Genomic DNA, 16660 nt, shown 5'->3' with positions numbered 1-16660 from the left:
ATCAAGCCCACCATAGCATACAATGGGAAGCACAGAAAATGCCCTGGGAATGAGACAGGACACATCTTTGCACTCACTGTTATGAGCTGGATGTGTAGACTGTGCAATTCATGCTGGTCCCTGTCAGTCATGCTGCCTGGCTGGTATCAGGTTAGTTCATTCCATCCGTTTCACTCACAAACTACATTTGGGGGCTCTTGTGAGGGCCATAAAGTGGTATAAAAATGTGTAATAAAATAAAATAAAAAATACTGTTTCTATACCACCCAATAGCTGGAGCTGCCTTGGCACGTCATAAAGTGGAGTTAAACCATAAAATACAAGAACAATAAAACAAAACACCTGGGATGATAGGCAGTGAAGCATTGTTTGAGCCATTTGGAAGTTCTATTTCTAGAAATCAGTCTGTTACCCTGGAGTAATTTAACCCTTAGACAATTTAGGAATAAAACCAGTAGGAGTGTCTTACTTGAAGGGTTTATCTTGGCCCGCAGATCCCTCTACTGCAGTTCATTGTCAGGGCTACTTTCCAACTTAATTAAGCCCGTCTGCAAGCTTACAAGGCTGGGTGCAATCATACACCATGTGAAATCTGTGGAGTTTTATTATCTGTGTTGTGGCATGGGATTTCTACTGCATGTTCTCTCATTTGCTTCATTAATCTGGAGATTGGGCAGATGTTACAGCAAACAGTTCAGCATTTTCTACTGGCAGGATATAAAATTATCATAGCCTCAGGCGCATGAAAATACAATGCATCAGACTTCCAACTATCCTGCTCACTTGGAAGGCATACTTGGAAGGCATACCAAGAATGGAATACTAAAAAAAAAACCCAGACTGCAGCATATTTGAGATATACTATTTATTAACATCTAGCTAAATTGGTTACAAGGATAACACACATTGTATTTGACACAATAAGATGATCCAGAATGTTTACAGCCAGTACCTTATATAAAAAGAAAAAAACAAGACAAAAACTGGAAGACAAGAATATTGCAACTATAAAAACAATAGCCCCATAATACGACAGTAACGTGAGGCTAACCGTAATGGTAAGAGACAGTCCTTCAGCAGGTTCAAATCAATATCTTCCCATTATTTTTTTAAAATGTATTGTGTGTTGTGAGATTTTCATCTGAACAATCAAATCTTTGCAGCAGATCAAGCATGCATATGTAAGAGTCTCTTTTGAAATGTAAAATGTAAAAGGATCAGTCTGATTCTGAAAGAGTAACAATTACAGACAATTCCTACTGGATCACTGGAAATTGAGGGAGGTCAGGAGCTTCTCAAAAGCACATGACAGCAGCCTTTCTCAATTTGGCACCCTCCAGATGTGCTGGACTACAACCCCCATCATCCATAGCCAGCAAGGCCAATGATGAGGCTGGCTGGGGGTGGTGGAAGTTGTAGTCCACCACATTTGGAGGGCACCAGGTTGTGGAAAGCTGCTCCACAGTAAGTGCAAGGTAAAATGAAAAAAGACTGTGGGCACAATCCTATTCATTTTTAGACAGAAAAAAAGTTCTACAACTCCCAGCACGCCCTAGCCAGCCTTGCTGGCTAAGGAATGCTGGGAGTTGTAGAACTTTTTTCTGTCTAAGCATGCATAGGATTGCACCCTATGTGACATTTCTCAAAAGACAATTTAGAAATGTGCAGAAGATAATATGCCAATTACATAGGGATAGGGAGAACAACAGTAGATATATTGCTCTTGGAATTAGGAGGTGAAAAATGCTTGCTCTAAGTAACAACAACAACAAAAAGTACTGTAGTACAGATTGTGATCTATTGACAAACAGAAAGCTAGTGTGCACTTGCCTTCCTTCTTAATGTTAAAAAAGGTCTTTAAAAAGCAGGGAGACATTCCCTCCCATCTTCTTCACACTTGCTGGGTGTTTTTTTTTTTTTTTTTTGCACTATAACAGAAAATACAAGTAAAACAACCTCCCATAAAAGTTTACTCAAATTGAAACAACTTCTGTCTTTCTGTGTTTTTCTGTAATATAGGCTAACAGTGAACTTAAAGAGTATTAGACAAAGAGGAAAGGCAGGGGAGTTCTACACATCCAATATATCAAATCTGTACCAGCCCCAAACTGGAGAGGTTCATATTATAAAGCATACAACAAGCATGCCATAAGGATGTCATGTGCACAGGCAATTTCTCTAATTAAAAAAGACTTGGGATAGCTGGATGCATGATTCTGTGTCACCTGATTTTAGAATGGTCAATGGATACACCCAGGACCAATTTAGCAAAGGTATGGCCATGTCTTAGAGCAAGCTAGCAGCAATTCTGGCACTGGAGAATTATTCCAAGTCGTCCTGCCCAGCAAATTTCTTACACCAGCATTAATGCTAATGCTCTGTCAGCCTTACTTGTATGAAAAGCAGTACCTTAAGTACCTTAACTCAGTATAGATGTTATATATATATATATATATATATATATATATATATACACACACACACACACACACACACACACATATATACATACACACACACACACACACACACACATATATATATATATATATATATGGACATAGGGACAAAAGATTAGGTTATCAAACAGGCTGCTTAGATAATCAAAAATGGTGGTACAGAAAACAACTTCTAGACAGCATTGGGATCTTGTATGACTTCACCAGCAGCAGATGATTTGTCTGAATACAGAAAGGGCAAAATTCACCCACGTTGTGCCAAAAAAACCCCTAGCATTCAAAATTCTTTGAAAAGGAAATGGAGAGTCTGCATCAAGGAAGACTACCAGAAGTGCTGCAAAACAGGCACTTTTGAATTCTTCAAAAGGTAGTGAAAAAGGAAAGGCAGTGCAGGATTGGAGAACAAAGGTTCTGGGGTGGGAGAAAGAGGTAACAGGAGGTGCACTTTTGGGGTTCTACCCCCCCGCCCTACTATTGGGTCTAAACTCTCAGGAAATACTCCCTTACCCAGCCTCTCCTCACACCCATGAGGACATTTGTTTTAAAATAATAAACTGACCTGAGGATTTCAGGTATCCCATTCTTGTGCCTGATTCCAGATGTGTAGAACAGAAATAGTTCAGAATACTAATTTCAGAAAAACAAGCACACTTTGCAAAATCACAATGAGCTTGCTCTGCATTTGGCCAAACAATTCCCATCTTCAAGGGAAAGACAAAAAAGGGAAGTTTTAAAATGGAAGCCATCCCTTTACACAACAGAGTTAATTTCAGAATATTCTTTCAAAGAATAATACAGTTATGCTAGAATTCCACATTTGCACCACACTAAAGAAGAATTTTGTTCTGGGACATTGTGTGTGTGTGTGTGTGTGTGTGTGTGTGTGTGTGTAAACTTTTAAAAAGAAGATCCTTGTTATTAAGGCTACTGGCAGATCATTTCTATACACGTCTACTCAGAAATAAGTCTCATTGAGTTCATTGGGCTTTACTCCCAGGTAAGTGGGTATAGGATTTTAGCTGAAGATAGGTTTGAAAGTACCTAGGGAAAGCCTGATGAAATTTTAGAAGGCACAGGAGGGGCAGAGTACAATTTCCAGTGGTGGATGTTCTGTCCCCTGCATAGTTCTTTGACCAGCAGAAACAAAAATGAAGCATTAAAAATAAGCAAATATATGCAAATATACTTAATGCGCATTGTTTACATCATGGTCTTGCACTAGTGGGTTGGTTGGGACTCACAACTGGGTTATGCAACAACAGTATCCTTGGTATTATTCTTCCCCAGACTGCAGTCATTTGAGGAAAAAGAAGAGGGAAATCAGAAAGAGTGGGAGGTGTGGGGAGATGGACGTCTGGTAAAACAAATTAGATCTGGGTCTCTCATATTGGGCGGTTTGAAAAAAAAAGTGGAGACTGACATAAAACAGGCCTTTCAGCTTTCCTTGGTGCAGCATCTGGGTTACCTCGACACAGAATCATGTTTTGTTACTTCAGAGTTGTATTACACTGTTTGATGTAGCTGTTTTATGTACGTAAAGGTGCAATCCTATGCATGTTTTGACAGAACAAAGTCCTATAATGCCCAGCAACTCCCAGTACAGTTGGCTGGGAATGCTGGAAGCTGTAGGACTTTCTTCTGCCTAAACATGTATAGGATTGCACTGTAACTCAGGTAAACTCATCCTAAATACCTTAAGGTGGGGATATAATTTCTTAATATTCCTTTGAGGGGATGGTTTGAATAGTCATTAAAAGGTATTTGCACAATATTAACAGCCAGAGGGCAAGATCACTAACTCTAGCAGTCATGGCTAGTGTAAATGAAGTGAAGCTAACTAATGCCACAACAATGCCCATCTGCACAAGTGTGCATTAGCACTAATTTATTTATTTATTTATTTATTTATTATTAAATTTATTAATCGCCCATCTGGCTGGTCACCCAGCCACTCTGGGCGATGTACAACATACAATAAAACAGTTTAAAACAATAAAATTCTAGAATAAAAACATTTTCTAAAATACCCTAACCCACCCCAAATGCCTGCCTGAACAACGTTTTTAATGCATGACGGAAGCTCATTAAAGAGGGGGCATGACGGAGTTCCCTAGGGAGGGAGTTCCACAGAGTGGGGGCCACCACAGAAAAGGCCCTCTCCCTCATCCCCACCAGTCTAGCTGTCCTGGCTGATGTGTGGTAATGCACACTTGTGTTAATGCACAACTCTCCCCAAACCCCAAAAGGGAAAAACCAGTCAGCAAGTCTCAGAAAAAATGGTCCGCTGTGGACTCCACAGGTCATATTCATAGAAATATGAACTCATTTGAATCCATTGCAGATTTCTATGATATCTTTATCTTTTTTTATATGGGTTGTTTTTAGTTGCATTTTTAAATTGTTGTAAACCACCTCAAGACACATTTAAAAAAAAAAATCCATTTAAGGATTATCATCCCACAAATGTTTAACAATAATAGTAGTGTAATAACTTGATATTTTCCTTCAGATTCAAAATCTCTTTGTGGCTTATATATTCAAATTTTTAAAGTGCACTGTACTTAGATACCCCAGTCCAGTGATCTGTTTCAGGTTAGGGGGTGTGTGCGTGAGAGACTCTGGTGTGCACCATCTCCCCGACAATAAGGGCTTTCCCATTTGTTTCATTTCCAAGTTAGGGGGCTGTTGTGTACGTTAGTATACTGTGATGTCCCCATGGGGATCTGTATTTGGCTAATAAAGTATTTATCTTGCAATAAGAGTACTGGAACGAAAAGTCCAGTTTCTTTTAATTTTAAATTATCCCAATGAAATGCATACTTTGTCATCAGCTTTCTGACTTCAAGATCTAATATCTTCTGAACTTCAGAAAGGCTGAGAACCCATCAGATATCCAAATTCACACTTTACAATTTCACTGTTTTAAAATCTAATTAGAAACTGTCAATTCAAATTCACATGTATTTTGGATCTAGTTTTTTTCCCCTATTTTTCCCTTGGGGAATTTTTCCCCTAAATTCCCCAAGTATTTGCTGAACACCTTTAAAGCGCTTGTAGCTCCTGGTTTTGTGGAATAATAATGGAATGCATTTCATTTCCATGCTTTTATAAATGACACAATACAATAGGGTGTTCAGCTATCTAGATATGTAGCATATGTGGTAAAAAGTCAGCCATGACCTGAATCCAGAGAACTCCATCTGTTCTTTTCATAAAAATTAACTTGCCCTAGATCTGTACTCTGTAGTTTGAGGGATTGACATGAATTGATAAATAGATCCTCAGTTCAGTTACACCTGCCAATTAAAACTAGTCTGTCCACAAAACATTGTTCTAATATACCAAATACAGATGTGAACATGACTGGAAAGATATATGTACAATATAGAAGGTTTATTCCTTCCCTGACACCAAGATTTGGATGTATGTTTAACTTACAGACACTAAGGATGCTTCTAGATGGCAGGTTGTGGGTTCAGAACAGGAACTACCTCAGAAAAAAAAGTTACACACTTGAATGGACTGGAGTATGGCACCTTCATCACTGAGTTTGTGTATGACTTGTTGCTGTTCCTCCTGTACCATATAAGTCCATGTGGACTAGCTGTAATCAGCAAGGGAAGTGGCAGCCCGCCCAGTGCTGAATTGCAGTAGTCGGGTATATGACTTAAACCTTCCACTTGTAAGTGCTCTAAAACAATATCAGATATATTGTAAGTGAGATGACTTGGTGCTAGGGGTATACAGATTTTGCTAAATCCGTTCCATCTGTGTTTCATGAATTGTCAGGTGTCTTTTGTTCCATTCTCTGCTCATTGACAGAATCCATTTTTTTTACCAGAATTTCTTCCACTTGCACTAATTCACATTAGCACTAATGTGAATTAGCACAAATCTCCCCCTAATACTAATGCATGTATTGTGGGAAGCTCCTGGCTCATGAATGTACTCTTTTTAAAAGCTACATTAAATTTTTAAAAACTGCATTTGGAGTGCAGACTGTACAACGCAGCAAAAGACAGGAAACTAGCGCTTCCATAGAGAGCAGCAGCCAAGCATCCAAATCAGAGAAGTTTCTGAAGGTACAAGGCAAAATTAAACAATCATTCTTACCTGATTGTAAGCATGGGAATGGACTTATGCAACAGAGGATATATAAACAAATTGATTGTATATGTATGTGATGAACCTGTCCAAATACTGAAGGATTTTAGAAAGACTTCTGTGTGGAAAATCAAAATAAATAATATAAATAAATCTACAAAAAAAACCAAATGATAATTATATCAAATTATTCAGAAGGACCAGTTCTAAAGGAAGCTACAAGAAAGCACAGGAAATATTAATTAGTGCAACAACAAAAAAAGCATCATTGTGACATATTGCCAAATAGAGAAGGGCTGATTAAAATTAGGATTTTGGTGAGACACTGGAAGTAACTTGTTACGCAAATACAAGGTGATAGGAGCAAAAAGAAAATTTAGAATTGTGTGTCAGTTAGGGCAATCATTAATGCAGGTAGATGGCCATCCAATGGGGTTAGGATGCAACGGAAGCACCCCTCCACTAGTGGAGAGGGAGGTGGCCACTCTGGAGGAAAGCTCCGTGGGCATAACTCTATCACCTGTAATTTTCTCACCAGTGATAGGCAGTGTTAGATGCCCAAATGGAGCATTCTGGGAGTGGGGCAGGAGCAACTTTGGATCAGATGGATCCAAAGCTACTCTGTTCCCCCGTTGGGCTGTCCTGCTATCAGAACCCTTGCCTACGCCAGACACAGGGAGGGCAATTTTTTTTTAAAAAAGAGGCAAGTCCACCTCCTATCGTTCACCCTGGCAGGCAGATGCTTTCCTCCTTTGCCGCCAACTTGAATTGCTTTGTTATTTAATAATAGGAATGAAGGGGTATGGTTTTCTCTAAACGCTTTAATAAGACAGCATATGGCTCTTGTTCTGAATGAGACATGATATTATTATGATGTATGATCTTATAAAAAATAAACTAAAGAGTTAGTAACTGATGTCAGAGATTTTTCAGATTGAATGTTTAGAGTTTTGCGAGAATTTCTATATTTAGTCCAGTATTTAAAGGGAGGGGGGGAACTGCATAGGCATATGTAAATTGGAGATTATGCAAAGTTGTTATTTGCTTTTTATATTTCAACATTGCCTTGAATTGCATCTGTAAATAAACAGATTAACTATGCCATCTTTAGGTTTATCGGGCTGGTGGGTTTTGTACTGTGATTTGTGCATGTTATCAACGATGTGAGATCTTTCCTCACACACCTTGAATTGAGCCATATTAGTTATGAACTGGATGTCTCTTGCTGCTATAATACACACAAGAATCCCACCTGCACAGGCACCCCAATTCACTTATTCGAAAGAACAGCTCCAAGCATGTGGCAGAAATACTTGTGCAGAGGCACAGAAGTGATTTGGGGAGCCCTCCCATGGAGGAGCTCCATATGCATCCTGAAATCAATGGATTTTATGTCCTCATATAGTGCTGGGATGCAAGACATGTACTATGTACCAAGAAGACATGTTTTACCAATTTACAGAAGAAAGCATCCAACACTGTAAACCAGTAACTTTCCCTCTTCTAACTGTAAGCAACAGATCTGACAGCTTATGGAACAAGTCTGTGTTTTAGAATGTAATGTTTTTGAGTACGTGCTTCCTGTTAATCATGATTCTGTAGTAAAACTGTGATTGAACAAAGAAACAAACCAAACGACTTCTACCTCCATTCTGGAATGCAGTTTGTCTACTTCAGATTCCTGCTTCAACATGCTGAAGTATGCACATGAAGATATTAGAATGCATACAAAGGATATAGGAAAAACATATAACCATTTTAGTGCAAGACAAATATTTACCTGGACATAAAACAGTTAAAGGAAGATCATATATTCCATACATTTATCTAAGGCAGATGGTCAGCTTTTTTTTTTAAATACAAGATATTAAATATGCTGCTCAGAAGAGGTAGAAAATACCAAAATCTTATTTCAGAAAACATCTGTCTCATAACACAATTAGCTACTTTGCAAAAAGTTAAAAAGAAGGGTTTTTCTATTGTCCAGCAGGATCTTCGATTTAGAAACAAGCCAGGGGAGTAAAATAAAGAATAGCTCACGCTCTGTAAAGATTTTGCTCAAGCTAAAAACAGAACCATATTTCTTTTCATTTGGTCATTTTTATCCACATTCTTGGTTTAGAAGAACGGTGTTATACTTCACCAAATAGTACAATCCAGCAAAACATAGTTGCTTGCAACTAACTCCCATCCTGTCGATTCTAATGAGATTTAAATCACAATTAAACTTCTGTTGGATTGTGCCCTAAAAGTTTGGTCTACACAGCATTATCCATATACATAATATGGTACAAATTTAGGACACAGTCTACTTGGAACATCCACTGTGCAAGCGTTGCTGAAGTCTGCAATGGTTCGACTTCCATTCCTTTCAACGAGGCATAAGCGAAGTTCCCAAGCATCTGTGCCCATTTTGTAAGGCAGTAGATCCATCACACTACTACCGCTTAATACTATTTCTTAGAATAGGTCATCTGAGTACAAATATTAAGTTACTAAATCTCTTTTTATTTCTTACTTTAAAAAAAAAACCCTCAGGAGGACTCCAGCAGCGAGATGGAATCATAGGCAAGAGACATAATAAATAAACTCACTTCAGCTTTGGTAGCTTACTGACATATTGGGGAATCAGTGGCATCCATTCAGTTTCTGTAGCGCAGCTGAAGTCTGCTGGCCAGTACTGTCTACCACGCAACTTGATAAGGCATTTAATCTGAACTTGCATTATCCTTTGGAAAAATAGTGTTAAAGCGTCTGTCTCTTCTCCCCCCGCCCAAAGATAACATTCATCAGTTGTTTATTAAATAGCGTATGTAAAGAAAATTAGAGTTCTTGTACATTCGAACAAATCATGGCTACTATCAAAATAGCAAAAGAGACACAGAACAAAGTAACAAAAATCTAAATCAAGCAGGAGTCCAGAAGATCAACGTGATATGCAGCATTTCCTTCCTTATAAATTATAATCAGAGAAACAATAGCTAAATGTCCTCTTGTCTTGTCCTTTTTCACCACAGAACAGGATTATCCAGCTTGGAAAAACCAGGGTTTTTCCTAAGTTCCAGGTAGGTTCCATTGCTGACCCAGGATTCATCTGCAGATTTCCTGTCAAACAGTGAACAGAGCATCTTTGTTCTCTTGCTAACATGGGTGTCTTAAGTCTGCTATCTCTTTGGTTCTAAAGATTTCCAGTTTTGTGGTGGAGGAAAGGGCTACAATACCTGGAATTCCCTTTTAACAAGGATCGCCCCCAAGCCACACTTAGCAGAAGTTACTTTGGATAAAACCCAGGAGACACTACCCTCAAGGCAGCCCCTACTTCTGCCAATAGGATTGCAGGGGGACAGCACTTCCTCAGTGTGCTGATTCTGGATCTCTCTGTGGGGTACCTCACATGCTATGTTCTCCCCAAATAGATTTATTTATTTATTTATTTATCTATCCATCCATCCCCTGCTTTATTCCGGCAAACTGGAAGTGGCATAGAGGGAATTCACTGTCAGTCTCCCATCCAGGCACAAACCAGACCCAAACCTGATTAGCTTCAGCAAAGTCATGTATCGTGTGCCTCCCCACTTATTTCTTGGCTCATTGCTTCTTCCAACACATTTCCAAATTAGCTTTCAGCCACCCCACCATAAGAAAACAAAGATTTCTGGGGGGTCTTTTCTCCCCATCATCCTTCTAACCATAAGACACAAATAAAGACAATGTATTTAGCGATTAGCCAAGTGATGTGAGAGATAAACTACGAAGTTGGATCTCATGGATAGCTTTCTTTCTTTTTTTTGCATCATGTATCTAGCATGTTAATAGACAAAATGTTGCAGCATACTAATCTGTCATGTCTTAAAAATTACCTGAAAAATCTAGGTTGATGTTCCATATTGTTTTCTTCTAGAACTTTCCGCCTCTCTCTCTGTAGTTGCTCAATCCTCTGTTTTTGTATTTCTGCTCCTTCAATATTCCCTTCTTCTAGGAGCCTGCCATTCAGCAATGATGCAAGAGCACAGCATTATCAACATATTTCATCTTGTGGCTCTCTCAGTTTAGTATCCACAAGCCTTGCTGAAGCAGCTAGTTTTTACCAACCACCAGACTTGGTCCAACCCCTGCTACAGGCTGTGGACTGGGGTTTCTCCTCACAGAGGCCTTTTGTCTCACAATTTTATTGGGCCTTTGGCTTCTGGATTCTTTCCGGGATTAAGATTGCCCTTTACATGCACTTCCCTTCTCCCCCTGCCCCCCCCCCCCGGTTTTCCCCTTTGTCCACTAGTTCTATATGTTTCATTTATACAGCCACTAGATGGTGCTGTGGTCTAGCTCCTCCTATTGCAGGATTTCTTCTTTTCATGGAGAAATGGAAAATAGATCTTTTTGTTACCACATTATTTTCATTTCAAATTAAGCCATGGAAATGCTTGGAAAGTAGAAGAGGTTGACAACGTCATGCAAAGAAGCTGCAAACTTTCGTGAGTGACCAATCTCAGTCGCAGAATAAAAGCCCCATGTGGAGAAGCCCTGGGTAGGACTGCCAATTTGTGAGGCAACTCCATTGGTGGAGAGTCTCCAGAAGTGAACAGAAATTGAGGGAGGGGATCTGAACAGCTGCTGACCTTTTCAGAGGCAAGTAAATATCATTGCTTCCCCGTCTTTCTCCTTCCTGAACAAGTGACCAATAGAATTGATTATGTTACTTTGATGGCTGACACAACACATGCAGATTTGCTTCCTACTTTTAAAGCAGAGTTAGGCAGCCATTTTGGGCTGTGGGCACATTTGGCAGTTTGAGAAACTGTCCTGGGCACCACCACACAATGGCTGCCATGGGAAGTATGCCAAAGGACAAGTAACTTCTCCAAAAGTCTGAGTACAAGGCAGAGGTGGAGTCTGAACCCCAACACACTAAAGAACTCCTTTGCACCCATAGTTTTCAGCACCAACAGAAAGCTATTTCACAACAAAATATTTTTACTTTTATTTTTAAGTGTCCAGGGACACATTCGTGCCTGTAGGCATTATGTTGTCTTTTTGTTGTTCAGTCGTTAAGTCGTGTACCCCTGCTCTAAAGAATGAAAGGTAATGAGCTTTGCCACTGTGTGAATTCAGCTGTATGACATTTTAAAAATTAAAAATTACCTTTGGTCTGGTCTAAATCGCGTGTCACTAGATGGTAGCAGTGGTCTAGTGAGTGGGTCCAATTCATTTAACTCTAATGCAAACTGTGTGAAACTATACCACTGTTCATAATCTTTAGGCATTGCATCTGCAGATAAAAAAGAATTAATTTCCCCCTAGATAAAATCTATACCTTTGTTCATTTTCATGACAGTGTAATTACTGCATGGTTATTTTAAAGGCTATAGCTAAAACAATGCAAAGAGGCCTTTCCTGTGGTGGCTACTCCAACTCCCTCCCAATAGGTTAACTTGTAAAGCTATGTCCTTTGAGATCTGCTTTTCACCTTGCAAGCAGGCAAGCTGGATAGACTAGAAAACTGCCTTATTAATGGCACCATTCACACACAACGGTGCCAAAATTAATTAACCCACAATTTGATGTGGTACAGGCTGCCACCATTTTGAATATGCAGCTTCAGGGGTTGCTCCATGACACCTGAACCTGGACACTATGGTTTAATTGTGGGTTAAGCAACCCACAGTTAACCTAATAACTAATCATAAGGTGACTGTGGGTTGTGTAACCCACGATTAATCTATAGTGTCTGGGTTTGGATGTCACAGAGCAACCTCCAATTGGGTTGATCAAAGGTTGCATATTTAAAATGGTTGCAGCACATACCCAGCATACACTGTAGCAAATTGTGGGTTAATTAACCCACGATTTGCTGCCATTACATGTGAACCAGGTCTATGGTTTGTTTGGTAATGATGCAAGACTTGAGCACTATTCATGTAAACCATGGTTTGCTCAATCCATATAGTTTATATCTCAAATTTGCGTTTAATCCTCAGCTATGGTTTGGATATTCAGATGAAACTATTTACCCTGATTAAACTGTATGTCTGCATGTGGCCAATAGCAGCATTCTTCCCATGACAGAAACAACATTTTAAAAAGGACATATTTTTTTAAAAAAAGAAGCACCCAGGCTTAACCTTGACCTATCTAGACAGTCGTTTATGGGAAATAATTACCAAGTTCTCCAATACAAGACTCCATCCACAGTACATAATATTGTAAAGTACTATAGAGGAATGTGATAAAATTAAATACGCCTAGGTTAGGGGAAAATTAATAGAAGAACATTGTCAGTGAGTGTAAAGGCTTCAAACATGTATAAAACTAATGGTGATTGGTCACTAACTTGCTCTCCAGATGCACTTTGCCGAAGACGATGTTCCAGAGTACATATTCTCATGCCATTTTCCAAAAAGACGATGTACTACTTTTCCATTTTTGTCCAAAACACTGCCTTCAATCTCGTGAATATTGTGATTCCAGTATTTTGTCTGGAGATGAAGTTAGCAAAACCAAAACCACTTTAAATAATCAGAAAAAGCAGCTTGCTACTTTAGGTTATCAAAAAATCACTATGCCAGCGTACAATCTTAGGATTCTATTTAACATCCAGATCACCCAGAAAATTCTTAGTAATCCTGCTGACTTTTTTATTACATATCTTAGAGTAGCCAAGACAATTTGAATATTTACAAAAGCAAGTTTGTAAAGTACCTTTACAAAAGTAAGTTTGCAGTGACAGCTGTGGTCATTCAGATTCTTGATTATGATCTCTCCATAGTGTTCTATCCATCGCTGTCCACTTAAGATATTATGAATGCAAGATGTTACCTTATTCCACTCATAATGTTCCCTAAAACTGGAATAAAATGGAAAACTGAGTGTATGCTGAAATATGTTGGTAATGTCAAAGAGTCTTCCAAAAATGTTCAGCTCCGACACTCCGAACATCCCATTTTGACTCCCTTCAAGCAAGCACAAAGTGAAAAAGTGTCTCACTCAGAAAGAGCTCTGGCACATCTGGGCAATCAAAAAGAGCTGAGTTAACATTCCTCAGAAATACCGGTATTTCACGAGCCTGTCATAAAGGAGCGAGGCCAGATTAGTGGTCAAGCACAGACTTTGCATGCAGAAATATCCCAGATACTTCCAGTTAAAAGGAACTCAGGGAACAGCATAAGGCAGAGACGTCTGCCCAAGACCTTGGAGATGCACTGCCAATCGGAGCAGAACACAGTACTGGGCTAGACTGACCAACAGTCTGATTCAGCATAATGCAGTTTATGTAATCACAATTAGCTCAAAAATATCAACACCATATGTTAAGTGAGCATATAAGGTAGCCTTCCTTAACCTAGTGCCCTCCAGATGTCTTGGAGTACAACTCCCACATAGCTGGCTTATGGAAGTTGTACTCCAAGTCTCCAACACATCTAGGGGCCATCCGGTTGGGGAAGGCTGATACAGATATTCCATCAAACTTCCAGTGGAAGATCAACACTTAGGTAACTTCTAGGCATCACAAAATCATCTCATCCCACCACCTACTAACTCACCCTGAAGCTGATCCCTAGTTTAAGGTATGGCATAAAAGTGCTTTCATCAAGGAGCAACCAGAGTTGACAGGTTTGACACAGCCTCTCCAGAAAGATAAAGGCAATTCACTACTGACATGATGGTCCAATTTCACCATGCATGCTATTACAGAACTTACGCTGGCAAAATTACATGTGTTGTACCAACTGGCACAATTTCCATGGATTTCCCCCAGAATTTGTTTTTCCATCTGATATCTGAAATAAAACAAATTTAAAAATCAACAAAAAACCTAAGCACGTTCTTAACATCAAACACAGGTATCCTGCTATTGTTAAGCTCAACTGCTTACAAACTTTTGTGATACTATAAGCCCAGAGGCCTTCATCAATAAATATGGTAAACTAACAAAGGTATCAAACAATATGTGCTTGCATGCTCATGTATAGTTTGCAATCCCATTTTAGATTATGAGTCTCATATAACGTCACAACTCCTATGTGATGGTGTTTTGAAACCATGATGGAACTCAGCCTGGTGACAGTTATACTGACTGGGGCTCTAATCCAGGAGTGGTCACTTGCGGTCCTCCAGATGTTTTGGCCCACAACTCCCATTAGCCCTAACAAGCATAGCTAATGGTGAGGGATGATGGGAGTTGTAGGTCAAAACACCTGGAGGGCCGCACGTTGTCTACCTCTGCTCTAATGCTATACCCACTTATCTGGAAGAAAGCCCAGCTGAATGGAAATGAACAGGATTGCAGCTTAAGAGGCTTAAAGCATGCAGATCATGCTACCTAAATCATGACAGTTCATATAACCGCAACGTACATGGCTATGGGCTTTATTTTTTTCCCTTTTGAGACCAGCACCTGACTCTGCTTTGAGTAACCTAGTCATCTGAACAAATGGAATATCACAGCAGAAAGAACAGCAGTTCTCTCTACAAATCTCTTTTATATAGGTTGAGAGAAGGCATGCCAAATTACAGTCTGTGTTCACGATGAATAATTCAGGCACCAGTCAGTTCTATCTAGGTTAGCCATGCATGGAGATTATGTGATTTGGCCTTATATTGCTGAATCTTTAGAAACACCAGCCATCAATCAAAACATTTCATCATCTCATTATTTCTTTCTATTTTGTCAATTTAAAAACTGCCCTTCAGTAATACGACTTTCCAGGCAGCATTCAATTTTAAAACAAATGCAATCAAATTATGAAAATAAAAATAGAATCAAAGAAATGGCAGCAGCACCCAACAAAGCTATAAACACACACTGGAATGCTCTGGCAAATAAAAAAAGTCTTCACCTGGTGCTGAAAAGACATCAAAGCTAGCACCAGGTAAGCTTCTCTGGGGTGGGCATTCTGTATCCAAGGTGCCAGGGCCAAGAAGGCCCTTGGACCAGCTGCCACCCACACAATTTCAAGTGGTGGTGGGATCCTGAGGAGCACATCAGATGAAGAACAAAGGTTTCAGTAAGGGTTATGTGGAAGATGTCAATAGGGCTTATAGGCATGTAGCCGTTGAACTCCTTTTAGTTCAAATGTTTGGAAACAAGGACAGAAGTTTGTTCTTCTATTGGTATATTCAAAAAAGCTTGGTAAAAGTTAACCTATTTGGGTTATTACGGTTTTCTTTTTCTTAAAAAGGAAAACACAGAGACAATTATAGATGCCGATCTTGCTAATTGAATTAATATCACTTACTACTTCTAGTTTGTTTCTAGTATGCAGTAGCAAGATGCAATCAATTAAATTCTAAAATAACCTCCTGCCGCCCCCAAGTGGATAATCAAAGTTCCACAATGACAGAAAGCACGCTAAATTTGAAGGCCTGGAATTGTTCTACAACTATCTAGGAAAGGTGGTGGCACATGCTTCTTATGTCAATGATTGTCTTTCCACATAATACTATTAAAGGCATAACTTTGGCAAGTTGAGCACAATGGCCAGTGCCCCATTCAACACTACTGCTAACACAAATCACATTGCGCTAGTGTAAATGACCTCAAGTGCAACACTAATCATGTTTGGTGGCGTGACGGGTTTTCCAGGGATCATATCAGCAAATGCTATTGGCATTGTGCTAGTGGTCACCTATGCTAGCACAGGGGTGCAAAAAGTGTGACGTCTGGGTGTCCCCCCAAGCCCTGTCTGGTAGTCCCCAGATGCCCAGCATCTGCCACCGCCGAAAAAATGGAATGGGGGGGGGAAGGAAAAATGCTCTAGGAACTTCTCTATAGTTCCTGCCATGGAGCAGGAACCTCATTCCTAGAGCATACCAGGAAGCAGTGGTTGAAGGTTCCAGCCTACTTCCTAAAATACTCTGAATGAAGTTCCTGCTCTATGGCAGGGACCATAGAGCCTATTCCTAGAGTTTTTTCTCTCCCTTTTTTGTGATTGTGTTGGGGTGGTTGGGGCAGGAAGGGAGATGTAATACCTTGCTACAAGACCAATATCTATTGCTGGTGGGGTGAGTGTAAGAAGGTGTGAGAGTGAGTTGTATGTGAGTGCATATTCCTGTAAATGCATGCATGTGCCCCTCCCCCAGACCCGATGTAGCCCTTGAGA

General features: G+C 39.7%; 1 protein-coding gene across 4 annotated transcripts in view; it reads right to left on the bottom strand.

The window, feature by feature from the left end:
* Positions 1-4827: 4827 nt before the first annotated feature.
* Positions 4828-16660, bottom strand: part of OSBPL3 (oxysterol binding protein like 3) — a 160574-nt gene continuing 148741 nt past the window's right edge. For 3 of the 4 annotated variants that reach the window (XM_084858548.1, XM_084858549.1, XM_084858550.1), the window contains 6 exons: positions 14260-14338; positions 13260-13404; positions 12892-13036; positions 11703-11829; positions 10424-10546; positions 4832-9668 (listed from right to left, as the gene is read on the bottom strand). In XM_084858548.1, coding sequence (XP_084714674.1) covers positions 9572-9668; positions 10424-10546; positions 11703-11829; positions 12892-13036; positions 13260-13404; positions 14260-14338 — 716 coding nt within the window. In that variant the 3' untranslated portion in view covers positions 4832-9571. Of the gene's footprint in view, positions 9669-10423; positions 10547-11702; positions 11830-12891; positions 13037-13259; positions 13405-14259; positions 14339-16660 lie in introns of all 4 variants that reach the window. The other variant, XM_084858547.1, reaches the window with a different exon arrangement.

This window comes from Heloderma suspectum, chromosome 5, assembly GCF_057233095.1.
Source record: "Heloderma suspectum isolate Gila_16-S chromosome 5, 16-S_ref, whole genome shotgun sequence".
In the NCBI taxonomy this organism is placed as follows: domain Eukaryota; kingdom Metazoa; phylum Chordata; class Lepidosauria; order Squamata; family Helodermatidae; genus Heloderma; species Heloderma suspectum.
This window is presented reverse-complemented; position numbering and strand designations above follow the sequence as displayed.